The sequence below is a fragment of the Coloeus monedula genome (assembly GCF_965178545.1).
Source record: "Coloeus monedula genome assembly, chromosome: Z".
NCBI classification, from domain to species: Eukaryota; Metazoa; Chordata; class Aves; order Passeriformes; family Corvidae; genus Coloeus; species Coloeus monedula.
Genome location: NC_138822.1, coordinates 81,747,625 through 81,774,005, shown reverse-complemented (window position 1 = coordinate 81,774,005; position 26,381 = coordinate 81,747,625). Strand labels below are relative to the sequence as shown.

Genomic DNA, 26,381 nt, shown 5'->3' with positions numbered 1-26,381 from the left:
AAACAGAAACCAGAAGTTCACCTAAAACCGAAACACGGCAGCATTTCCATCTTTAACACTGCTGCAGTCATCTGCAGCAGGGCCTCCAGATCTGGGAACCAATAAAAGCAGGAACATCCAGGGAGAAGTCCTCTGTGAGGAGACAAATTTCACCACAGGTTTTGGCTGACATCACCAGCCCATCCTTGCTCCATTGTTGTAGTTTATGATCTCACCACGAATGGCTCTGTGGAGTCATTCCCTCCTATCTTACTGCAGCCCATCCATTATCCTCTGCCTAATTGCTTCCACAGCGCTGCTGCAACAGAGATATTTCCTACAGCTGAACATTTGTATTCCCAAGAGCTGGCACCTGCCAGGTCAGGTTCCTCAGTCTTTAGATTTGATGTTACTACAGCAGGAAGGTGTTCCAGAGAACAGAAAAGTACACAAAGACAGCAATCAGTCTGATTCCTCCATTTGGATATTCCTTTAAACAAAAAGGAAAAATTAATGCTAAAAATTATATTACTTTATTCTACTGGAATAGGGTGTAAGGAAAGGGGAATTGTGCTGACTACAATCTGTCCAATACTGCATTAATTCAGGATTCTCTCAGTAAGGATAACAATGAACTGCAATAAAATCAATGGTAAGGCAGCACAGTATGGAAAACTGGGAAGGGGAGGGTTAGTTTTTCTTGTACTTTTGTTTTGAGACGTGGGAGCTGGGAGCAATCAACACTGAGCTAATGGCATCCAAGCTGACTTCTGAACACTGCATCCCCTTTGGGGTCACACTTTTCCACAAAACCAACCAATTCATTCTGTGAAGGGAATGAGCACACTGGACATTTTGTAGCCCGCAGGGAAAGCCCCAGAATATCCGCTAATGCGCCCACTCACAAGATACTACTTGTGGCAGGTCAAGGAGCAGCAATTATCAACTTTCACCTCTCTAACTGGAGCTTCTGAGCACAAGGCCATCCCAGAAACACATCATTTCACATTTGCACTCCGTATTGAGGTTTCAAAATACTCTGCTCACGTGTGTTGTGATAAGGGAAGATGTTGTCCTCTCATGACTGTACTATTGGTGTAACACTGAGAAATTGTGGGGTTCTTGACTTGCCTTCCCTCTGAGAGGTTTTTGTATTTTGAAAATCACTTTCACTGTCTCTGATTCCTTCCCTTCTCCCACGTTTAATTGCAAGAGATCTTTTCATTATAGGAAGGCCTGGGAGTAGTTTTTCAAACCAGTAGTAGGATCCTCTCTAATCTACCATACCTGAGGTGTTCAACTGTGACTCCTTGATTTATAAAACAGAACCTAACACCTTCAAAACTCTCCCATCCAAATAATGGATTAATGCAGGCATATGGAACCTATCTAGACCTGGATAATTCACTTCCAGCAGCTACAAGACCTCCAGTAGTGAAAATTAAAGGGACTGTGTTTGCCCATCTTGGCCTCACAAGGACCAAAGGACAATTGTCACCTTTAAAGAGAAGCTTCCTCAGTGCCATATCATGCCTAAACATGAAGGGCAGAAGGGGCAATACCCTCAGGGACTATTTCTGTGACAAGTTGCCACTCTTTGGCCAAGGAAGCCCAACCACATCCTCAGTATGAAGAATCAAAGGTATGAGAGAAGTCTGACGCCTCTCTGGTGACCAGTGGCAGGACACAAGAGAATCTAATGAAGTCATGTCAGGGAGGTTTAGGTTGGATATCAGGAAAAGGTTCTTCCCCCAGAGGGTGGTTGGGCACTGGAACAGGCTCCCAGGGAATGGTCACAGAGCCAGCCTGGCAGAGTTCAAGAAGCATTTGGACCACACTCTCAGGCACATGGTGTGATTTTTGGGGATGTCTTGCACAGGGCCAGGAGCTGGACTCGATGATCCTTGCGGATCCCTTCCATTTCAGGATATTCTATAATTCTATGAAGACCTGAGTCTCTCTATCCTGGCAGTCTCACATCTCCCTGCCATGAAGCCTATGGGTGTTGGTGCAAGGCTGCCAGGCTTGTCTTAGCTAGTGGTTCTTATCAGATTCTCACCTTTAGGGGTGCTTTAAGGCCATCTGCCACCCCCAACTTCCCACATCAGCTGCCTCAGCATCCGTGTTGGAAGTTCAAATAAACCCCCACATCTCTGAGTCACAGTGGGCCACAAATCCACTGTGTAAGCCTGGACCCAAGCCTACGCCTTTCTGGTACTGCAAGAGCTGGATCTAAAACTACAGGAAACAGAATGGTAACATGCAAATCAGTGGCAAGCATGGGGAGATAGCCAGCTGCTGGCCAGGCTGCCTACTCTGCCTCAAAGGAGACAAAACACAACCAAAACCCCCTTAATTCCCAGCAGAGGCTGGGGACAGCCCAGGCGGAGCAGCAGGGCCAGGGCAGAGCGCTGGCAGACACGGTTCCAGCCTCCTCCCTGGCCTGCCTGGAGCTTCAAAGGCCTAAATCAAAGCAGCAGGAGGAACTCAAATGCTTAGGAATCTTCAGTTTGGACTTGTTTTAACAACGGTGTCAGTGAATAAATAAATAAATAAATAAATAAATAGATGCCCAATGACCTCTCTTATCTAGCCAAATCTGGCCAAAAAAAGCATGTTTGTTTTCATTTAAACTCCCAAAAGGCAATGTAGGGTTTTCTGAGAGGGCCTGAAGTCCAAAAAACCACTCAGATTTCTCTGCATTTTCATTTTTTGAGAGAAAAATTATGGTTTTGGGGAAGGCAAGGACTGCTTTATTTTCATTTGAAGTCTGAGGGAGACCTGTCCAACCAAACCTATCAAACTTATCAGCTCCCACCCATGTTACTTCACCATCTTTCTAGCATTTCATGTTCACTTTCACCCAAGCTTGGTTGTATTATTTTCTGGAGGGGTTACAAGCAAAATCAGTGGGAGAAGGATGAAGTACATTCGTAATTCTTAAAATATTCCAAACAAGCAAAGTGTCCTGTAGGAAGCATGGATGATCTGAGCTTCTATTCTGGTTGTAAAATGTTACAACAACTGGGCAAACAACTGAACAATGACATCAAGATATCGATAGCCCTTACTGCAAAATACCATCCCTCCCTTTAGCCCCACATGTTAGGAACTGCATTGCTTTGAACTGTTATTACCCATTCCTCCCACCCAATCCTCTGTAAAGATAAAAATCAAGGTCTGGGCTGCTGAGTCAGATTGTAAACACCCAAACAAGACATTTACTCAGACACAGTTGTTTTTGGTCCCTGTTTGACTGAAACTCTGTGTTTTCAGGCTTGTAGGAGGCTCCTTTAACTTCTTTCAGAGAAATGAGTTGCTGAGAACTAGAAGCCACACACAGGGAGGGGGGAAAAAAAACCCAAAACAACCAAAAAACCAAGAAATAAATTTATTTTGTGACCAAGGCAAGGCAAATTTCTAAACTTCTGGTCAGAAACTAGTTCTTGATATAAAATCCTGAGCAACTCAGTAGACAATCCTGGAGAAATACTATGGTCAGGTAGATGAAACACTAGCCTGGAAATTTTGAAATATAAGCTTTTTGGAACAGCAATGCCATATATGAACAACCTGGAAGTTCAGGTTACAGCTGTGAGCCTCAGTTTCCCCTGAAAACTGATATCCAAACTGGTCAGGCTCTCCCCACACACAGGGAGGGGAAAAAAAAAAACACAATCCAAACCAAACAAATAAAAATAAACCCCTCTATTTTAAGAGGCTTGTATTGTGTGAATTATTTAAGAAATTAGAACTTTTGAGGTGACCAGACTCATCAATCCCCTGAGAGAAGTTCTTCTCTTTTTTGTTACATGAAAAAGTACAATTTCCCACTGTGGGGTGAGCTCAGCCTTCAGGTCAAAACAGCTGAAGACACCCCAGCAAAGTTTAGATTTTCCATTTCTCTTGGGCTTCTTCAAGTCTCCTTTTTCGTTTCAGTTTATATTTCCTGTCTTGCTGCCCTTTCATTTTTAGGGTTTCAGATTTAAACAAAAAACCAAAAGCAGCGCTGACTCAAGATCTTTTTTGTGTTTCTCTCATTTTGACTAGAAACCAGAATAGACCAAATAAAATGAATGATATCACTCTGGGGTTCAAAGTGCTTTGTAGATCTAACTCTTTTCTCACAGAGGATGGCGTGTGCTGTCATATCCTTTATTTGAAGGGAGGGAGATCAAAACAGAGGAAGTTTAACTTTCATTTTAAGCACAAAACCCATGTTTCCAATTCCTTAGCTTACATGCTGGATACACCTGGGCTTTGAGGTCCAAAACTTTTTGGAATCTGAACCCCAAACCTTCATGCAAACATGATGCAGCACATGTGCTGAAAATAGTAATGATTAAATAAAACCAAATCTCCCTTGCTCAACATGGAAGGGATAAAGTTCCCTTTTGAAGGTGAACAGGGGTTCGTAGCTGAGAACCATGGTCCTTGCTGCAAGACACTGTTCTGTTACAGGACATAGTTTTGTGTTGGTCTCAGATCCACTGGCTTCTCAACGTCCCCAAAACAAGTAAACAATGACAAGGTTTTAACTGAATTTGATTGACTTCTCTTGCTTGTTTTTTTTTTTTTCTGGCAGGGCTACAAATGAAGGATCAGCTCTTTAGAGACTGCAGCTAAAGCTGTTAAAGCTCCCTTGCTCCCTGCACTGTGAGGAGTGCAGAGGATGAGTGCTCACATCTTTCTCCTAATTTCAGCACCTGGGAATTATTTCCCTTATACTGCAATTTTGACCTCTTTTCCTTTCAGTGCCACTTGCAGTCAGAAAGCAAAAATCCAGTCCCGGGGGAATATATGGGATGTTTTACATCCCAGGACAACACTTCAACACTTTGTTTTGGGACTGCAAAAGGAGGCAAGACAATCACCTGCTTGAGTGAGCTCTTTGGACGAGGCAAACAAGTGTCACTTTGTTCTCCCTTGTGCAACCCAGGCACAGACTGAGGGGGGTAAGGGAAGGTCAAGCCAGACCCATGATTTAAAGGCAGGAGGATGGTTTGATGACTGAATGAGTTGGGGGCTTCATTTTCAGCTCATGCTGACACAGAGCATTATGCACAGGGAGGCACAGAATCATGGAATCTTTTAGGCTGAAAAATACCTCCAGATCATTGATTCTGACAGTTCCCCCAGAACTACCAGGGCCACCACTAAACCAAGTCCCCAGGTGCCATATCTACACGGTTTTTAAACCCCTCCAAGCATGGTGATAGAGGGCTTTGGTGAAGAAAATTTTAATATTCAATCTAAACCTCCCCTGGCACAGCTTGAGGCCGTTTCCTCTCAACCTGTCCCTGTTCCCTGGGAGCAGAGCCCGACCCCCCCCAGCTGCCCCCTCCTGTCAGGGAGTTATGGAGACACAGAAGGCCCCCCCTTTTCTCCAGGTTGAGCCCCTTTCCCAGCTCCCTCAGCCATTCCTGGTACTCCAGTCCCTTCCCAACTCCATTCCCTTCTCTGGACACACTCTCTGTTAGTGCCTCAGTTTACCCACTGTAGGTGGTGACTGTGCTGCTTTCTTCCCATCACAGGCCTCCTGAATCAAGGCAGAAACCTGCAGTGGTGAGCAACCAACACACCATAGCCGTAGGCAGGAAAAGAGTCATCCCTTGCCTTGCTCCAGCAGCAGGAATATTGCCCCAACCCTGTCAACCGCTTTCCAGGAGTAGCTGTAGTGCAAGGCCAGCAGAAGGGAACCCTGGCAGCCCTCAGCATGCCTCACTGGAAGCTCATCCACAAAGCCAGGCAAGCTTTCCTTACTTTTGCACAACAACAAAGTTTTGGAGCAGCTGATAAGTGCTGAAGCTTTAACCGAGCCCATATTGACTATTAGGGATCTCTTGACTGCCTCTTGGGCATCTTTAAGGAGCACATAAGATTCCAAGAGCCCAAATGCAACACAACTTGCTGGCCACAAACTGGGTACACTCCTGCCAAAACCTTCCTCTGCTGCAGCTATGGCATGCTCCAGAAAACATTTTATAAGTCAGCCTCCCAGCTTTATGACAAGAGCATTTAGAAGGGAATGTAAACTTTGCTGACCCTAATGTTGCTTTTTGGCTCGAGGAGCTGTTTCTTTTTACATCTTTTTTCCTCTACTCCCCAACTCCTTAACTAACACCATATTTCTAAGAAAGAAGGAAATTGTGTTAATTGAAACCTTCTCAGTACATTATCAGCTTTAGAAGGAGCATTTGGAGAAGGGGAAGGCAGAAGGCTTAGGGCAGGATTAAATCACCCCTTGAAGGAAGATGTCAGGGTGTGAAAGGCCAGCGAACTGCTCTTGGTCACATCAACCTGGAATTTCTTCCTCACAAGTGCCACCAGTGCTTCCCACCCACACCCAAGAGTAAGCAAGGAATGCCAGAGGGCTGGGCCAAGGCAGAAATCAGTGCAGCCAATCTGTGATGGACCAGACAAACACAATTTCTCTCTCTTCATTTCCACAATGACTGTAATAGCCCTGGCCAGGCACAAGGGCACCATGCATTACACAGACTTGAAACACAGCTGAGTATTACCCATGCTACAAGAGGATAAAACCAAGGGCTGAATAGTTGTTGTGTTTTATAAACACACCATCAAATCACATTAATCTCCTGTCCAGCGGATGAGAGATGGATCATCACAACATCTGGATCTTTCATGGTAGCACCTCCAAACTACAAGCTAGGCTTGCAGAGAAAGTTTGGACAGGGCTTGGAGCAGCCTGGTCTAGTGGAATGTGTCCCTGCCCATAGCAGGGGCTTGGAACAAGATGATCTTGAAGGTCCCTTCTAACCCAATCCTTTCTATGATTCAATGAAAAAAAGACTTCTGTAGCTGCAAAAACATCAAGAATTGGTCAAATTCTTCTTGTGAGACATGTTAAGTTCAGAGGGGCAGCATTTTGACTCTGCAGTTGCATGGGAAAAATGACCAAGCAAAACGTAAACCTCAGGCTCCAGGGATTTCCACAAGCATAATCGCAAAGCTTTTGGAAACAGGTTTAGTGGGAACAGTGCTTTTACTGAAGTCCTCCCATCCTTCCCTCCCTGGCTGGCTGACTTTCCCTGTCTCGATCTGTAGCCTGCCTGAATACCACCCAAAATATTTTCTCAATTAGAGGAGAAAACAGGAATTTGCCACTTGTCTGCCTCTATTCTGCTGCCTGTCAGCATTCAGCAAATATTTCAATCGTAGCCCTTTGCATGCTGCTAGCCTTGCTCATTTAACCTTTGGCCCTCCCCTAGGCTAATCCATCGGCCTTTACCTTCAAACCTTTACAGCCAAGGGCTGACCGCAGGATGGGCTGGCAGAGAGGGGAGGATGAAAGGGGTGTTGTGAATGATAAATTATGCCAGATTTCATTGCAGTTTAGGGAGGGTGAGCAGAGAGGATGGCAATTTCTGACTGGGCTCCTCAAAGAATTCAACAGCCAGCAGATGGGATTTGCGCTTCCACATCTGGGTGACGGTGAGGAAAATTAACAATTTTAAAAAAAGAAAGGGAAGGAAAGCCTCTGTCATCTCAGCTCTCCTTCATGTGGCTGGCAGCATCCTGAGGCAGGTACCTAATTGCCCGTGGAGCCTTTGCTCTGCTGCCTCACCCGCTCTCCTCCCTGTCTCACATGTTGCTGAGATTAGTAGCTAACAGTTCCGCTGTCAAAAGTGCATGTGATGAAAATAATGCCCAGAGTGCTGCCTGTCAGCCTCAGAAATGCCTGCTCAGATCTGATGGTAGGGGACCCCAAAACCTCTGCTCACCTGGCCTCCCGCTCAGCCGAGCATCCACTGCGGCTCTCCAGGGGCTGTGCCCAGCCACCCGCTCTATGAGAAATTGCTGACCCTTCCATCACATGGACTCTTTAATTGTTCACATCGGTATTTTGTTTCTCTCTACTGTAGACAGTTTGCTGTCAGTTATCTGTCGTTCATATGTAATTAATTGTGCTGTCTCCCGGCTCATTAGAAACAAGCCCCTCTCCTCCCCTTCCCCCTCTCCCCTGGCCAAGTCACAGTGTGCATTATTTAGGTTAAATCATGTTTAAATAACTACATAAACAGTAGGTCGAGTTTGCCTTTTGTCTAGGCTGAGACTGCTGCTTGGCTCCTTTCTCAAAGTGCCAGACCAGGAAAGCCCTTATCCCTGGAAGCACTCGAAGGGAAATCCTTACTGGGCAGAGCAGCCGTGCCACCCCAGGAGCAAGGGAAGGTCCTCTGAGCAGAAGGCTCGTCCAGTCAGTAACAAGAAGGAGTTGCCAAACTTTAATAAGTCAGGCATAAAAGTCAGCACTGCAGAGCAAAAATCCTGCCAGGAGGATGTTCATCATCTAGCAAGAGATAACCGTGAGAGGAAGGTGAAGGCTGGCTTGGTTTGTTTTATTTTTACTCCAGCAGAGCTTATTCCAGCTAGCAAAATGCACCTCAAGAGACTTCACACATAATGGGTCACCCGTTTACCGCCTTACAACTACAGCATTGAAACTCAGGTGCTGCAATGCACATGAAAGACTTCTGAGCATTCATTCAATTAGGAGCAAAATGAGAGACTCTGAAGTGGGTTCCCTCAGTGCACCAGTTACAAAAAAAAAAAAAAAAAAAGATTGAGGATGTGGGTATACAGGTTCAATCAATCTAAAAACCTAGATGAATCATCACCTTGAACTCAAACACAGTCTGCACTGAACTGTCTTTTACTGTTACAGTAGTAAAAGTGAAACCTGTAAAGTTCATTTGCTTATTTTTCTGGGCCAAAGCTTTATGTCCTTGTAAACCATTTTCCTGTGCCAAAGTACTGGTAATATCATCTGATGTAAAGATTTGAGGATTTAAATATCTGCTTCTATCTGGGAATAACCACTGACAGAATGAGCATGAGAAAGCTTGTTTCCTCGAGATTTCCAGCTTAGCCTAGGAGATTTAATCATCTGGAGGAGCTTCGGGTGAATCACCTGAACTTTTGGATGCCGACTGCAGCCAAGACCTCCCATCCTCCTTGTGTGTGCACATCCTCGTTGATAGACCTGGGCCAGCCAAGTGCTTTAACTGATTGGACCAGGCTCAGCTTTGCTGGATTGCCTGCACAAAGGTTGTGAAGGGCTTCTGTGAAGACTTCCACATGAAAAGCTCTGCAGACGTTCCCAGCAGTGTTATGCGAAGATAAATTACTACTCAGGGAAGATGTTTATACCAGTAATGTGAGAGGCAATGAAGTTCTCTCTTCCTATCACAATCTGGGCACTGATGATGGCAGAACAAAAGCCTTTTGGGCTGCTTGAGACTAACGAATCCCACCAGTGACATGGGAAGACCACCATGAAGAGCCAGGGACTAGTTCAGTTCTCCAGTCTATCTGCAGACGGTCCTCTCCTCCACAAGGGCTTAGAAAGGATGGGTGCCCCTAAAGTTGTTTTATCAAAGACCTTTAATCTAAACTTGCTGCCTGGGCTTATTACAGCTGCTGGTCTGCCAGGGAAATGTGCTGCTGTGAAGCTGAACCCCACAAAATGGCAGTCTGGCTTCCCAGCTCGCTCTCCTAACTCTGCTTGTACTGCTTTAGGAGACAGTCCACCCACCGCTTTGTCTGATTTTAGACAGACAAAAATATAAACTAGCCACAGCTTGGTTCATCAGAAACACACCCAGCTTTTAGGTGATGCTGTATGATTAATAATATATGCCTTAAAAAAATAAAAATGTTCTCAAGAAGGAAAGGGGAAAGGAAGGAAGAAAGAAAAACATACACGAGTGGGGGAAGGGGGAAAAAGGACAACAATCTGAGACTTTCAATGGGAATGTCCAAAAATAACACAAACAGGATCTCCCTGCCATCTGCTTCGATCCTCTCTGAATGGCTTTCAAAGCAAAAAGCCTTGCCAAAACCTGACAAACAAAGCACTGAGCATCAGTTTTAATGGAATACCAATACTGTGTTCCCCCTTCCCCCCTTTTTGCTTCATAGACACACACCTTCCACACCCTTCCAGTTGCCAAATAAATGACACTATGCAAAAAAATTTGCTTCGCTTACGAATCTGAATAAACAAGAAATAATTTTACAAGTGGTCCCATATATCTCTGCTTCTCTGCTTACAATGGACACTAATAAGATTTGCCATAACTAATTCATTCTTTCACACCATTACCCTATTCTTTAACTAAAAAAAGAAAAAAAAAATTACATTCTGCATATCCCATGTGCATTTTTCTGCAACTTTCACACAGTTGAAACACAAGGGTTTCAATGGCAAAGCCCAACCTTCACAGCGCAGACATTTTCAACTTAGTTTAGGCCTTTCAGTGAGGCTTAAATGTGAGTTTTGCTTCAGCCTAAAAATGAATAGAAGAAAGTTTGTCACTTGTTTTGCTTGATTTCCCATTCTCATTTAAAAAAAGAGATGTCTAATATGATGGGAAATGGGGAGGCATAGAAGAGCTGCTGTCTTAACACCAAAGGCAGTGTGTGAGTGCACACGAAGCAGAAAACATTGACTCCAAAGACAGTGTGCTAGCACATATAAAACAGAAACAAAATTCATTAGCTGAAAAACCCAGCAACTCTCCTATGCTTTCTTTCAGCCCAGCTAAGCAGACCAAACTTCTTTTCCTTTTTTTTTTTTTTTTTTTCCATTCGGTTGGTTTTCTGTTTGTTTGTTTTTTGTTTGTTTGTTTTTTGTTACTGGTTGGGGTTCTTCCAAGATTCGCATCTCGCCTGGCAAACTTAAGAAGCTTAAAGCCACGCTTCTTTGTTGCACTTTGTTCCCTCTGCTATCGGGGTATTTTTATGTACCAGGAGCACACCTTTGCCAGCGCCAATCAACCTTTCTTTTGCTTTTCTTTCTCAAAAAAACATCTGAGGCCTAAATTACTTGAACAAACAAAGGAGATTTCCCTCCCTCTCTCCCCTGCTGCCACCTCCCCCCTCAGTGCTGGGTCTGCCCCTCCTCCTCCGGCACACAAATGGCCTCACACCAGACGGGATGGAGGGAGGGCTCCCAATTACACCTCTTTATTAACGAGGGGCCACGGCGGGGAAGGCACTGCAGCAGCGTGGGGTACAGACTGTGGCTGCTGGCTCCTTCCTGTCACCCAAACCGGGGAGCAGAGGTCACGAGTAATCTGCTGGGAAGGAGCCCGAGAGCTTTGGCCCACCTGCCAGCCCCTGCCATGGTGGGTGGGCATCGCTGGTCAGGCCCCACCAGCATGTCTGGGAAAGGGTGGCAGGAAAAGCCTGCAAAGACCACTGTTGCTTCTTGCAGCCTGTGGATGGGGAGATCTGGGGCGTGGTGGGAGAATGACTGATCCACCAAGCCATGGGGTGGGAGCAGGGGTCCTTGCTGCAGCTGGGGCAGTGAATGGTGGGATGGCTTCTCCAGTGGCCCTGGGTGAGACACCTCTGTCTGCTTCAATTTTCTGCTTGGAACCTTTAGGAAAGAGCTGAAATTCTGTGTTCTTTTGTAGTAGTCAGACATGACATGGTCTAAGTTGTCTCTGCCTGTGGCAAGGGTTTCCAACCTGAATCATTCTATGATCTATAAGAGTTACAGGGCACAACCTTCAATTTTCTGTAAGTACCATCCATCATCTAAGTCCTTTTTGCCTTTGTGGTGATTCATTTTCTTGTTCTACTAGGAAAGAGGAAGGTGTTTCTTGATGGTCAAAATCAAAACCCTTTCCTTTTCTCTTATTTCAGCCTCAGGCCACCTTTTGCATTCACCCATCAATGCTGTGGTATCACACCTGATGGTAAACTTTCTGAGCCCCTTGGGCCTCTTATTTACCCATCAGACCCTGTCCAGCACTGCCTGCATGGCTGTTTCCATCTGGCAGAGCCCAAATCCTCCTTTCTCCTTACCTCACTGTTTAAATTCCTCTCCCACTGGGCTGCTGGCTTTTCCTCAGGAACAAAGCACAGGCCTTGTGAGCAAACACTTCTACCCATCTGTGTCCAACAGCTATGACAAAAACAGCTCCCCTTATTCCTAAAAGTCCCCACAGTTTTTCCCCAGACCTCATAATATGCTTGTCCTTTCTGACTCCCACCCTACTCTCAAAACTATATTTGGTCACTGTGTCGAGTCTTTAGGCTTACTTATTTACAGACCTTCATGCTACCTGTGGTTCTTGTTGAGTCTCTTTGGTGTCAACCTGCATCTGTTTTCACACAAGTGGCAAGTCTGTGGACAGGCAGTCAAGATGCACAGAGAAAAGGGGGCTATAAGGGAAGCATAAAACATTGCTATTTTTTCTAACCAGGGATTAACACATGGTTTTTAAACAAGAGGACTCCCTTCCCAGCTGACAGCAGCAGCTGCAGCTTCTGACTTGCTCACAGAGTGGCAGGGAATCGAATCAAAGAGAAAAGAAGAAAGAGGACAACCCTTCCTTGGGGAGTAGGAAACACAATGCAAGCTATTCTAAAATCCCTGAAAATACTGGCTTGGTTTTAGGTCAGGCTCTCCTTCCTCCTTCTGTCCTGAGTGCCCCCACCCCCTCACACACACCCCACTCAACAAAGGGAAATTGGTATTTTTCAAAATTCTTCTGAAAGCCAAGCCGGCAGATGGTTCTTTCCATGCTGGGGAGGAACAAAAAGAAAAACCTGCCAGGATACACATCACTGAGACATGACAAAGATGGGCATGGTGGCTGGCCTTTGACCCAGGGATTTCATAGGCCTATTAAACCATGTGGCCAAGATGGACTGAGTCGACTCCTATCTCCAGCATGCAGCTGCTGTACCCCATGGGCTCGTGCTAAGTATATTAGATTAAGTCAGGCCAGATAGACTGAAAAGAGACAGGGTTTCCATCTCCTACCTTTTCAACACCTTAGGACAATCCTCATCTAAGCATGTGGTAGTGAAATTAGTGGCCACATTAATGGTATAGATAGAAAAAGGCTTATTTAGACAGTAATTTGCAACAGTCCTACTTTACCAAAGTCTTTCATATATATATCAGTGATATGAACTCCTGCAAATGCAGAAAGCCAAGGGCAAATCACTGCCAGCCCTTCTATCAAATTTGAAAGCCTCAAGTTGAGCATCTGGCTGTCTACCACAAGCTGCCCTCCTTTTTCTCAAAAACATCTTCTAGATAACATGAACAGCCAAATTCCCACTCTCTTCGAGTGCACGGCAAGCAGAGCCCAGACCTCCACGTCCCAAGGACCCAAGTTGGTTCCAAGGACGAAGCATGGCTTGGTTATGAACCACAGCTGCCAACCAAGCCACAGGGAGCAGCAAGGGACGTGCTGCCCTCCTGCAGGGCCGCCCTGTGCTTCACAGATTCCCAGCGCTGGCAGTCGCTGTCCCCGGTGACTAATAGCAGCTCCTGCCCACACCCAGAGCTGATGACCTCAGGACAAATCAGTCCCTCCCCATCACCCTCTCCCCATTTCCTCCTGAGGTGGCTGTGCTGTAGTCACAGAAAGAAATAGGCTTTCCCACCCCCTCACTTTGAATCAGGAATATAATTACAAGTGATGCAATGAAATTAAGACCAGAGAGAGGAAAGGCTGGAGGGAATTTGTCCTCCTGATTACATAAATTATTGAAGAAAATATCCCATGGAAAGAAAGAGGCTGTCTTTGGGAAGAGAACTTCACCAGCTTGTGTGCTGGTGGGCACAATGTCAGAAAATGGACAGGACAAATTAATTATCCCTGTCTAACCTGTACACAACAAGGGATATAAGAAGTAGAATACCTTATCAATCCAACAGCATCAGTTCCCAGTGGAAGACGCAATAAAGAAGTGCCTTCAAGCTCCCTGTTAATACAAATTAGGCAGGTGACTAATGTAGGGACTGCCCCTGCAGCTGAATAGACTTTGGTGGGAGGCAGAAATGAGGTCTGGTCAAGACCCTGTTAGTGTTGCTGCTCCACAGTGGAAAAAAATATCTGCTTCTGGTCTACTTTTCTTAGTCTTAAGGGTGACCTTTCATCAAATTACCCACCTGGGAATACAGCAGATAAAATTTTGGTGAAGATACCGAGGCACAATGTTCTACTGAGGAGCAGGGGAGACTACTGATAAAAGTCTATTTAGCAATCCCAGTGTAAGCTCTACCTCGGAGGTATGAGGAAACTGTTTCCTACACATCCTCCTGGGAAATGTTTGCCAACCACGTTACAGAAGTGCCTTCTCACAGAAGCACCAGCTGGGGAACCAGTGACTCACCCTGCGGTGAGGCGAGGGTGTGATCGTGGTGACACACTGAAGTCCAGTGCTTGGCTGTCTCCTTGACAGAGTCCTCAGCACAGGGAGAGGGGGGCCATGTCCTCTGGCTCCTTTGCTTGTGCCACCACATTCCTCCCAAAAGTGAGAGCATTGGGCAAGTCAAAATTACCCACGGATCCCCTCAGGGCTGATTCTCATCTTTCAGCCATGTGGAAGGAGAGCAGCTCACATGAAGTTAGGATGCTGCGAAGCACTGAAATTCCTCAATGAACCACCCAAGTTTATAGTGGTAGGGTTTTTGTAACACCCGATGTCAATAAAAAGATACCATCTCTCTCTGCAAACCTTGCCACCCAGGTGAGAGAGAGCCATGAGAAACTGATGAGCAGATAATGAGTACTCTGGTAGATATTCCTCATTCAACTCTTACCACATTTTAGGGTTTACAGACCAGAAGGGATTATTAAGGGCATCTAGGTCAACCAATTGCATGCTGGCCCCAAAGCTCCACTCCCTCATTTCTGCATCCAGCCCTAGCTCCTCCCTGAGATAAGTTTTAAGTGAGTAGGGAAGATGCAGACAGCTAACCATTTTGAAACAAATTAACCTGTTTAAATGACATCTAGAAGAGGACTGGTTTCCAGAAGGGGTCTGCACTCAGTCCTTGGAGATCAGGCCACCCCTGGGAGATTCAGCAGTGTCATGGTTAAGCAACCACAGCTCAGTGAAAAAGGTCTGAGTGTTAACCTGGCCTGTGACAGGTTCCTTGAGTGAGTCACTTAAGCTCATTGCTCTACTTCACATTCTGTACTAAGAGACAAGATGGTTCCACTTATCCTCCTCTCATGGAACTTGTGAAAGGCTTGCGGGACAACAGGCTCTCCTGATGCTTTCCTTTGTACAGGACCTGCCAACAGCAATCATGGATGCACAACAGCAGCATAGGACGGCACCTTAAAACCCCACTTAGTTCTGCAAACACAGCTGTGGTTGACCATCTATCTTGAATGACCATGTCCTCATGTTCAGCAAACCAGTCTTGGCCACAATCCAAGCCACATCTCAGATGTACAACCTGATTTTCAACCTGTAGTAGGACACCTTAGCCCTCATGCTGTTCCTTTCACTGTGCTCACAGCTCCAGGAAAAAAGAAAAATAATAAGATGTTTGGCCTGATACTACTCTGCCCACTCTGGAGAAGAGGAGTTTGTTGTCCGTCCTACTTGGAGGCAGTGTAATGCTACTGGTGCATGCACCATGGCTTGAGAATCCCTTTCCTTATAGCAACCACCTGCAGCTCAGAGTCCAAACATAACCACAATGTAGAAATAGCACTTTATGTCCTGAAATGAAGAAGACAACAGCCGCTGGCCTAACTCACGTTAGAGGTCATGGCAAGAAATGGAAAATAATGCTCTTATGAAAACACAGCTAACTGAACTAGTCCTCGAGGGTCACATCTCAAATGGAATCATTTTAAGGTTCAAGAGTTGGAAAAGTCTCAGAGTTAAAGAACAAAACAATGAATGTTTATACTGGATATTTTTAGACCAGTTTCCTAAGGAAACAAGGCTAACATGGTGACACTGTGTTTGTGTGTATGTGAATGCACATACAAAGTCCTTGCCTGCCTGCACAGTCCTCTCTCCTCAAAAGTTTTTGTATATTTTGTCCAGTTTTGATCAAGTGTGATGCAAAACCAAAATATTTGTGATATAATATTCTAACAAGTTTTGCTCAAACTGTTCTCTGGTGAGAAGAAAGGGAACCTTGAGGGCCTCCCAAAAAAGGGTTTGGCTGGAAAGTTCATTCATCTCTAGACACCAGAGAAGTCACATAGGAAAGTGGCCAGAAACCAGTTGTCACAAGCCTCCATTCTCTTAGAAAAATCAAAAAAAAAAAAAAAAAAAAGACAACCCAGGTAAAACCACAGTTTCCATTCAAATGGACTAAGATGGGTCTGTTACTCAGTCCCACTGGCTGGGCAGGAGAATGGGACCAGCAAGAAGCCCATTTAGGAATGAAGCATGTGAAAAATTAGACCTGACCTGAGGGGGCTAGCAGGGTGTGTTGTGTGTGTGTATATTGGTGTGAAAAAAGGAATTCAAGATGAAAAGTCTGTAGGCAAATCAGAAGGTATCTGTGGTCAGACATGCCTGGAAAGGGAGGAAGGGAAGCATTGCAGGCTAAAGCTGATGCTGGAAGAACAACAACCTGTACATGAAGGACTGACACCCCAAAACCTCTGCAAATGAAAACACAGCCAGTTTGCAGCCCTGGGTGTACATGCCAACACATCACATCTCCATCTCTGTCAGCCTGGGGGCCACGGTGCTTTCAAAACACCTCACGTGCACTGACCTGGCCAAGGGTTTGCACCCTCTCCTGCATCAGTTTGGTGATGGGGCCGAGGACCTCCACTTGGATCCCCAGCTTCCTGCACCTGTCCCAGTTTCTTCCTTGCAGCATCTCCTCAATCCCAACACCAGGTCTGTGGATATTTTGTCATGGTTTGAAGAGAAAGACACAGCACAAGTAAACAAGAAAATGTCACAGAGGGCCATCGAAACTCAGCTGTGGGAGGGAGAGCCTGCTGCAAAACAAAACCTGTCCTCAACACAGACAGCCTCCCCGAGCCCTGGTCATATGGCAGCTAATCAAGTACACCAAGTCTTCCTGGTCTGGCACACTGTGTTCAGCAGAAAAAGCCTGCTTACATTTCCTCAGCCCATCCCTTCACTGCCAGATGTTTGCTTCTTTAAGACACACTTGACTAGATGCAAAAAAAAAAGTCACAATTCTTTGGGAGCACACAGACAGTGAGGGATGGGCATCAGCTGGGTCAGGCAGAGCAATGAGCTGGAAAAGACACTCTGCCTTATTCCTCTCACGAGATATCCAGGACGTATTACAAGATGGACATTTCTCCAGCAAGCTTTGAAGGAGAAGGAAGGGTTAAGAGCTGGGATCCAGCCCTCCAGCTCTTCACAGAGAGGCTTTAAACAGCCTTCAGGTGGGACCAGCCTCCTCCAGATGGCTATGTGGGGAATCAAGATGACTCGGCTCCCAGTCTGAGCACCTCAGGTGCCTTCATGGACCAAGACGAACCTAAGTGGTTCTCAGCTCCTAGAAAAACTGGTTTCTTAAGTGAATAAATTCATTTCTTCACAAAAACAAACCGAAAAAAACTGCCAAACATTCATTCCTGTTCCCTTTTTGCAGTGAGCCTAAGACACCTGAGGTGGGAGAACACCAAACTGCAGCTGTTTCAATTGTGCCTGCAACAATGTGGTAGAAAGAAAAGCTAGCCTGAAGGAAACCTGGGATGACTATCAAAGAGCTGAGTTTCTGTGGCTTTGCACCCGTAGGCTTTTGTAGAAAGACTGTAAAAATGCCAGGAGCCTCATGCCTGTTGGAGCAGCTCTGCATTGATCTCTCAGCTGCTCAAGTGCCAGTTTCACCTTGGAGGCAGCTGGAAGAACACTCCTTCACTCTGTTGGCACTTCTGGGGCTCTACCACTATACCATAACCTGGGAAGAGGCTGAGGTCTACTCTGCTGGTGTGAGCTCCACGTACCTGCCACAAGCATCACATAGAGCTGTCTCAAGGCTTTACTAAGAAAAAACCAGCACTGAAACACATCAAGGCTGAAGGGACTGTGGATGTTCCGTCCTAGGGGGGGGAGGGGGGCAGGGAGAAAAAGAAGCTGTAAATCAAACCCTGACACTTCAAGCAGGTACAACTAACACGCAAGTCCCTTTTCCTCGCTAAGCCACAGGGAGCACGCACTTACTCCAACCCCCTGAGCCACGTTAGGGATCGCAAGAGGAAGAGCTGACTCAGATGACATCTTGCACAGGGATGCCCTTAGCAAAGAGGGATAAGCATGCACAATGAGCAATTGGATGATCATGCACACAAATCACTGGGGAGATGAGTCCAGCACAGGGGTAATCCAGCAAGAGCTGCAGATGCACACGAGAACCTGGAGGGAAAGTGCAGTGTGCAGCCATCAGTAAAAAGAAGGGGGAAGGAGAGGAGGGGGAGCACTTGCGATCTTCTGGGGAAGAAGGAGGGGTGCAATGATGCCTTTTTGCTGGTCCTAAAATCACGAGCCAGACATAGGTGACAAAAATGGGTTACCTTTATAAGGATCCGAAGGTGCACAGCTTGCCGGGTGGAAGACGCCGAAGGTGCACCCACAGAGTAACATGAATACAATTTTTATATGTTCAGCAAATTGGCATATCTGACAAAAATCACCAATTAGAGACATAAATGGTGAGGTAATTCCCCTCCAGTTCAATCCTCTTTGAATTCCCCCCCCCCCCCCTTTAGATAGGAACTGGACTTTGCTTATGAAAATGTGTCTGGGACAGCTAGTTTCAACCTTGGTTTCCCCAAGAATCTAACCTTGGACCCCCAGCTTGGAACCACTGGGGAATTTATTTTGTCTTTCTGTCTAATAGAGTAGGTGAAGTGCTAGTTATGAATATTATGATAGGCTACAGAGCTACAAATATAAATTTAAAGAATATAGAGAATATATAAAATAAAAAAGGTAAAAATCAATTTGGCATCAGCAGTGGTGAGAACACGTGAATGAGAGAGTCCTCCAGGAAAGGTGAACCACTGCATATGTGGGGCAGTGAAAAGGAAGACTGTGAATTGAATTTCAAGGGGGAAAGTGTTAGAACTGCTTCCTGCAGAGAAATGGCAAACACCTACAGAAACTCAAAGGGAAAAAAAAAAATTGGAAGAAAATCCAGATAGAGTTTCCTCTGACTACACACAAGGAAGCTTTACTTCCAATTGACTTGCTGCTGTGCTTATCTCTCAGCAATAAAATGCATTCACCCATCCCAAGCTCTCGAAAAACCCTACAAATTACAAAACCACTAACTTACATTCTCTGAAGAAGGATGTTATGCATATGATGAAAGCTCCAAAGACCCTTTGTCAGACTATGCTTAAAGAAAGAAGAAGTGGAAAATGAAGTGTTTACAGACATAAGAGAATAGGAAAAAACCCAAAAAACAAATGCAGGGAAGGGACAAAAAAAGGAAACAAAACAGAACCAGAGAAATAACTGTTCATCTGGGACTTGTTAAATGCTACGTGGCAGGCAGGGAATGCTGATAGGTTGCTTCATTGCATTTGGTGCCACACTTACAGTGTTCTTCCAGACTGATAACATGTTTCCTTATCTGAAGAAAAAAACACCTTTAGTGTTGCTGAGGTGGTTGACTCGAGCAACCCTACTGCAGGTGAGAGAGCAGCTGCTGCAGGGCTTGCCAGCATTCCAGCAGGACATCCTCTGGGCTCCTGGCTTTTTTCTTCCCTCCCTCTCCAATCAGACTAAATGAAATGAGCTATTTGTGGGTTTGGAAGTGGCAACGGTTCAGCCCGCTCCATCCCTAGGTGCCAAAGGGTTGAAATAAGAGAAAACTCTTACAGAACTTTTGTGCACTTTCCAATTGCCACACAAGCAGCCAGAGACACAGCTCGAGCTATGATTCAACTTCTGAGCAGCCCTGGGAAAAGGGCTAGGAAACTACCCTTACTCTTTTTTTTCAAGTAGGGGAAGCCGACGTGAAACTTGGCGTGGTCTGGACTTAAAAGAAACCCCAAAAGTTGTTGGGTTGCAGCCAAGCATTCAAGCCAGCAGAGCAGAGGTTCCCAACACTGGTACTCTCTCAGCCCCTGGCCTCCCTCCCCTCTCCGGGGCATCAGCAACCGCACCCAGCAAGATCCTCTCCTGAATTCCCTCCCCTCCCATTCAGGATCACATAACATCCCTGGGGCGATTGCTCGCATGGAAAAGCAACATGAGGAAAGTATTTAATGTATGTTTATGTCTTTTAATATAGTGTAGCAGCTGGAATCAAAGGCAAAAACCCCGGGCCTCAGCACATGAGCATCGTGGCTCTCCACAGAGTCCCCTTCTAATTACCGCTGCTCTCTGGACCACAGCTTTAGAAATCAGGCACTAAACCCTACTGCCTAATTAGCAGAGCAGTGTAAAGCTTAAGAACAGGCATATCTTCTTCCTCCCTAAGTGGCCACTGAATAAATGCTATATCCCCGGTTCACAGTCCCTTTTTACATTGCTGGCATTACCAGTCCTTCGTGTACCCACATGCTGTTACTTAAATTGCTTCCATGTTTTCATTACTTGCTCTCTGTGCTGTGTGTATTGAAACTCCTGCAAGAATGCTGAAGTGGTATTTCAAAGCACTGGGGACTGCTGGAGATGTATCTGGAAATATTATGCAACAAGCTAAGGGGATTTTTCAAGTACTGATAGAGTGTGCACTTCCTCAAAGGGAAAAATAAATTTGGGTGCTACTCCATGATGTGCAGGACAACCACTCCCACCCACCAGAGGCATTAGAATGGCACTTGCAGCTCAGTCTCTGTGTACTCTCTGCAACCACAAGCAAGGTGGTAAACTCAAATAATGCTCCCGTGTGCAAGGGAAATGTGTATATTGGGCCAAACCCTCCTGGCAAAAATCCATAAAGGACAGTGGACTGATGCCACCTGAAGGTCTGTCCCACTCTTTAAATGTGTTGTTCCCTCCTTCTGCTGCCAGGAGCTGATTTTCTGGAGCTTGTGCTGATTAAACCAACAGGCAATCAGAACAGCCTAATGCTGAAATTTCAAAACCACCAAAACCATTTAAATGTGACAATTCACTTTTTTTTTTCCCACTACCCCTACTGCAGCTCTCAATGGTTCTGCAAGTACATGCAGAAGGTTCCTGCGTGCTCCTCTTCCCAGGAAAAGGATAGACCAGAGATCTACATCTCCAAGTGAGTTTCAACTTGCTCTTTCCTCCTAGTTATCTTCCCCCCAAAAAATTTCTGTACCTGCCACAAGATAGACACTGGCCATAGAAGAAATCATTCTGCCAGCACTGGAACTTTTCTTCCACTCAATTTCAGCCTCCCTTGCTGCAGTGGCTTTGATCACCCCTTGATGCAAGGTGCTCACAGCCTGATCCTGGAACCCCACCAGCCGAGGGGCAGGTGTGCGTGAAATCCGCCCCGGCTGCGGGGATGCAGGTTATTCCCCATGCTGGTGATGCAGGCTGTAGGTCTCCAGGCATCACACCCCTCGAGATCACAGCACTGGGGTCTTCCAGACCCCTGCTGGGGACATCTCTGCCACAGCTGCGGCTCAGCAGCTGCCGCGAGGCAGCCGTTGGGTGTTATGCTAATGGTGCACCGGGGCAGCAGCCCTCTCCCCATCTGCTCAGAGCATCCACCTGCTGGGTGGTGAGGTTTTTTTGTTTGTTTTAATGGCCAGATTAGACCAGTGTTGACCCAAAGCGCTCCCAGCCTGAGCTCAGGGTGTGTGTGAACACAGCCCCGGCCTGCTCCGACCTCACAGCACAGGTGCAAGCTGGATGCAGCCGCGTCTGAGCAGTGATCTATTTCTTTCAAACTCCTTATCCTCCTGCAATTAAGGTCATCACCCTGAGCATAACCATGCTACAAGGTGCTTTTTTAGCTATTGTTCACACTGGGTTTGTTTGGTTTTTGTTTAGGGATTTTTTGCGCATAACTTCCTTATGCTTAGCTTTATTTATTCAGCCTCTTTGGATGACCACCCAGAACACACCTTCCATGCCCATCTGATTGGGTGATAAAGACAAATGAAGGCTCTGATTTCTATTTCAGACATATTTTCCTCAGTCCATGAACAGTAGGCAGTGGTTTGCAGTTCTTTTTTTCTCTTTACATGGCCAGGGAAGGATTGCTTGTGACACCTTTGCTGTCACTGAGCACAGTCTCATAAAACCACTGTTTCCCCTGAGACCTCTACAAGCATTCAGGGAAGACAGGAAAGTGGAAATTAGACATTGCTTAGTGCTAAGAAGGCAGCCCATCGTTTTCAGTAGGTGGGAAAATCTCTTCTCAAAGTGTTATAGGGCCAAACCTCTGCTGTGTTAAAAAGAGCTACTTCTTTCATGCCCATACACTACACCATTTAGAAGATTCTGAGAAAAAAAAAATCCCCTTCATTTGGGGATTTTTTGGTTTGTTTTCAAGTTCAGCTTGTAAGAAAAGTACTCTAAGAGTGAGTGATGTTAATCTCCCCGGGCTCTGCCTTGAGTCAGTGGGAAATGTCAATGCTTAAAAAATTGATTTTGAGTTATGAAAATTTTGGTCTAAGTCAGTCTGCTGAGGAGGATTTCTCCAGGAAGAGGTGGTGACAATTAGCCTCCTCAAGACTTCACATTGCCCTTTGAGTACCCATCACATCTGTAAGGTATGGGAGAAGAGGGATCAAAGCTGCATGAAGAGGAAAACCAAACCCTAATCACTGACAGCCTAAATCTGAGATTAATTTATCCAGGTTTTGGAGACATTTGTGCATCTTTTATCAAGTCTGTGTTCCTGTCTGAACTCATGAAGCCCATGTGCTACTAAGGAGGAAGAGGTGAAGTATTGGTACTGTAACCTGACCAAAACTACTTGGCTAATGCCTAGGACAGAAAATACCACTAACCCAACAATTTGGGTCCCCACCAGCACTGCTTAATACACTCAAACTAAATTTGGTCTGTGTACTAAGTGTAGGCAACACTACAGAAAAATCAAGCCAAGAGCAAATCAAAAGGCTGCTCCTGAAAACAGCTCATACAAAGAAAGGATTTTCTTTCTTTCTTTTCTCATCCTTGAATAAGTGAAAAAATTAAAAAAAAGTTCAATTTTTACCCAGACTTAAAGTACCAAAAATTTCTCTGCAGAAGGATATTTCAAGAAAATGATATGCATCTGGAAGAAAATGAGACTTATAATGGAAGTATTTTCTGTAGCATAACTATAGCACTACTCACACAATGCTGTAATCAAGAATAATGGAGCCCATCACCCAGAATACAGGAATGAATTCAATTGTTCACCGTGCACATACCTCTATTTTAAAAATGCAGTTGAATGCTTTAACTGCCAAAAGGCTTGAGCATTAGTGCTCAGGCACAAAGCAGTTTAGAAGTGGGCTCCTTCATTTCTCAGTCATGTAATCATTAATCTCAAAACTCAATTACATACAAAAATAGAAGAGGCCTGGTTGAACTTTTGATCTCTTCTGAATTGGCTCATCTGAAGGATAGCTCAAGATCATTCCCAATGCATATGTGGCCGTGCAGGATGGTCCTTGCCCTGCGCTCCTGCAAGGCCAAATCTTGCAAAGGTAATGCCTTGGACACAAATTGTTTGAGGAGATTTTTTTCCTCCTCGCTCCCTCTGCTTCTGGGAGAAACTAGAAATATGTGAAAGAACAGAACCTACCTTCTTTTTGGAGTGTGATCTGTCCTCCTCTTTAGCTGTTTTGCTATTTTTCCCAGTTCTGGAAAGCTTCTGTTCCCCAGACTGCTTGATGGTGATTTTGATCTCAGGAGGGCAAATATAGTTCTCCAAGTTCTTTGGGGGCTTCTTCGCTCTCTTGGTGGTCTGGATCTTTAGTTTTAAACTCCCCTCTGTGAAGTTAGCCTCCTTGATGGAAAACTCCTGCTCCTCCAGGCCATCTCCTGCCACCCATTTCTCACTGTCTGCATTGGAAGTGGAATCCACATCTCTTCCGGAACCGAGCTCATCCTCTTCCTCGGGCTCCAGCCTCTCACTGCTCACTGGGATCCCTTTCCCCGCACCTGATGAAGGCAGCATCGTCTCCCCTGCGCAGCCCGAGACAGGCGAAGGCTTCGTGGAGGTGACAGCAGCTGGCAGAAAGTCGGCCTCACCCCCCCTTTGCCGGGAGCTGCTCAAAGTCTCTCTGGGCTCCATAGCAATACCACAACGTCCTGGAGTTTGGTCGGAGGGAAGGGGAGTACAGGAGGGGATGAGGGGAGCAAGGGCAGATATGATCCCAGGGAGTGAATGGCAACTGTCCACCAAATTCAATGTCCTGGTCACCCAGAGGCTGCAAGATGCTCAGAAGAGACCAAATGTGCCACTGTCAAAAGAAAGGAAAAAATAAAGAGGAAGTTAGCATGTATACACACACACACACACACACATATATCAAATGAGTGTGGAGATGACTGAAACAGGGCACAGGGCACACTCAGGCTTCCCCTGCAGCATCTCAAGGGCTTTCCTTGAAGCACAATGGGAACCAAAGCTGACCAGCACTTCCAAGGGCTGGATCTGAAATCACAAAGCAAGGGACAATAGCCATGTGTATTGTTAAATTGATGACAATGAATATATACTTAAGAAAACACATCCAAAGTGTTGTCTAAGTGCAAACATCTTCAACTCGACTTATGCAATGAACGAGAGGACAGCCAGCTCTCCACACCCATGAAGCTCCTCATTACCTCAACATGCTCACTGTCACAGGGTTTCCAGAGGGGGAAAAAGTAAACTCAGACACTTGCCATGGGTTAAACAACAACCCAGTGATCAGAGCACAGAAAACGTGGTGCTGCCCTCTGAATCAGCATCAGAGTTTCAAACTCTCTGTTTTCTCACTTCCCAGGTATGAGAGAGACATGGCCTTGGCTGCCAGCTATTCTGAGGGGAATCCTGCTTTGGATGAATAATTCATTACAGACCAACTGCAGCCCAAGGTGCTCTATGGGATGCTGGAATTGCAGGAGGATCCACCTGGGCTTCTTGCAGGGCATGTCAGAGTCCCAACTATTGAGGTGTGTGGAGGAAAGCTAAACTCAAGGTTTTCCAGAGTTCCTGATGCCCCTGGGTACCACAGCCTGGGGCTGGATGATGCACAGGCTGTGCTCTCAACCTTGCAAGTTTTATCTTCCTTAAGAACATCAGAGATGGAGCCCTTTGAGGTAGAAACATTCCTACTTGGTACCTTACAAAATCTCAGCTAAAGGGAGAAGCTGTGAATGTTCAGTTGAGACAGAAGTTGTACCAGGAGTAGCTCCCTGCTGGATTAGCTCAGCTGCACTTGACCAACTGCCATCAAGATCTGAGCACAGCCAGGTCATTCTTGGCAGCGATATACCATAAAGAAAAAACCCCAAAATTATCTTGCTGCCTATCACCAAATCAGCACAGCAGTGCCAGTATACACTACTCTAAAGCACAGCTCACCCAGAAAAAGCACTTGTCCTTGTACCACTGGCTTATTTTTGCTTTTTAAAGGTACCTTGCAGGAGCTTGAAATTCAACAAGAAGTAATAACAAGAGCCTTTTATTAGTTGTAGATCCACATTTGCACTGGAGTGTGACCATGTGTCACTTGTCTGACCTGGGCATGTATGGCTACAAGTGGAAAGTCCTAAGCATCCTAGAGCTCCGTGAAATCACTAGGGTACCTCCACCCAGGTCCCAGAAGACACGAGTTCAAATAAACTTCCCATAAATAGCACAAGCTGACAACCCAAGCAGAAAGAAAAAAAAAAAAAAGAAAAAAAAAACAGGGAGAGAAACAACTTGGAGCCTGAATTGCCATCTGGCCTTAGGGATGGTTTCTGTAACTCACAGGAGATAAAAATACACCACAAAAACTCTTAATTTGCACATCTCCTGGCAATAGTGGAGAGACTAATTTCCCAGAGCTGGTGTCACTAGTCTCATTTGAGATGATCTTGAGTAATTAACAGACCCAAGGTCTCCTGCAGGCCTACCCTGACTCACCCTGTGGTCAGCCAGTCTCTCCATTTCACCCCTGGGAAACAAGGATCACACTTACATCCTTCAAACCCATTGTAGGGTGGGTTAGTTAATGCCCTTACATTGTTTTGAACCCAAACCGTGTGGTAGTTGCTAATTACTAACACAATTAGTACATGAAAGCCACCCAGTTGGGAGGAGCTGCTCCACCTAATTGACTGACTTTGCACCTTGCCTCTCCTTGTGCCTGTGAAGGTGATGAGAGTCAGAGACACTTTCCTCTTCCAACCGGCCCAATCAAGAAAAAGAAAAAAAAAAAGCCCTCTTATTTATCTACCATTTTGCATTGTTAATCTACGTGGAGAGGGACACAATGTACACACTCTGCTGGGCTGCAGCACAAACACAAGGTGGTAAAAGCTCGGTGGTGCAGCATTCCAGGGAGTTACCGCTCTGGTATGCACGCATGTACAATGGGCACTCTGTGCCGGCCTCCGCCCACAGGCTTTTAACCTCTCTCGCTGCTGGCTGCAAAGAGCAGGCTCTGGAGCAGCTCAGCAGGATGAGCCTGCAAGCACCGAGGGTGCAAGGAAGCGACCACTGCCATAATGAACCAGCCCTCTTGGGACCCTCAACTGAA

At 45.8% G+C, this 26,381-nt stretch overlaps 1 protein-coding gene across 2 annotated transcripts in view; it reads right to left on the bottom strand.

Moving 5' to 3' along the window:
• SETBP1 (SET binding protein 1) overlaps window positions 1-26,381 on the bottom strand; it is a 270,172-nt gene that overhangs the window by 229,764 nt on the left and 14,027 nt on the right. For both annotated transcript variants that reach the window (XM_082301923.1, XM_082301924.1), the window contains exon 2: window positions 23,450-24,110. In XM_082301923.1, the coding sequence (XP_082158049.1) occupies window positions 23,450-23,941 (492 nt within the window). In that variant the 5' untranslated portion in view covers window positions 23,942-24,110. The remainder of the gene's footprint in view (window positions 1-23,449; window positions 24,111-26,381) is intronic.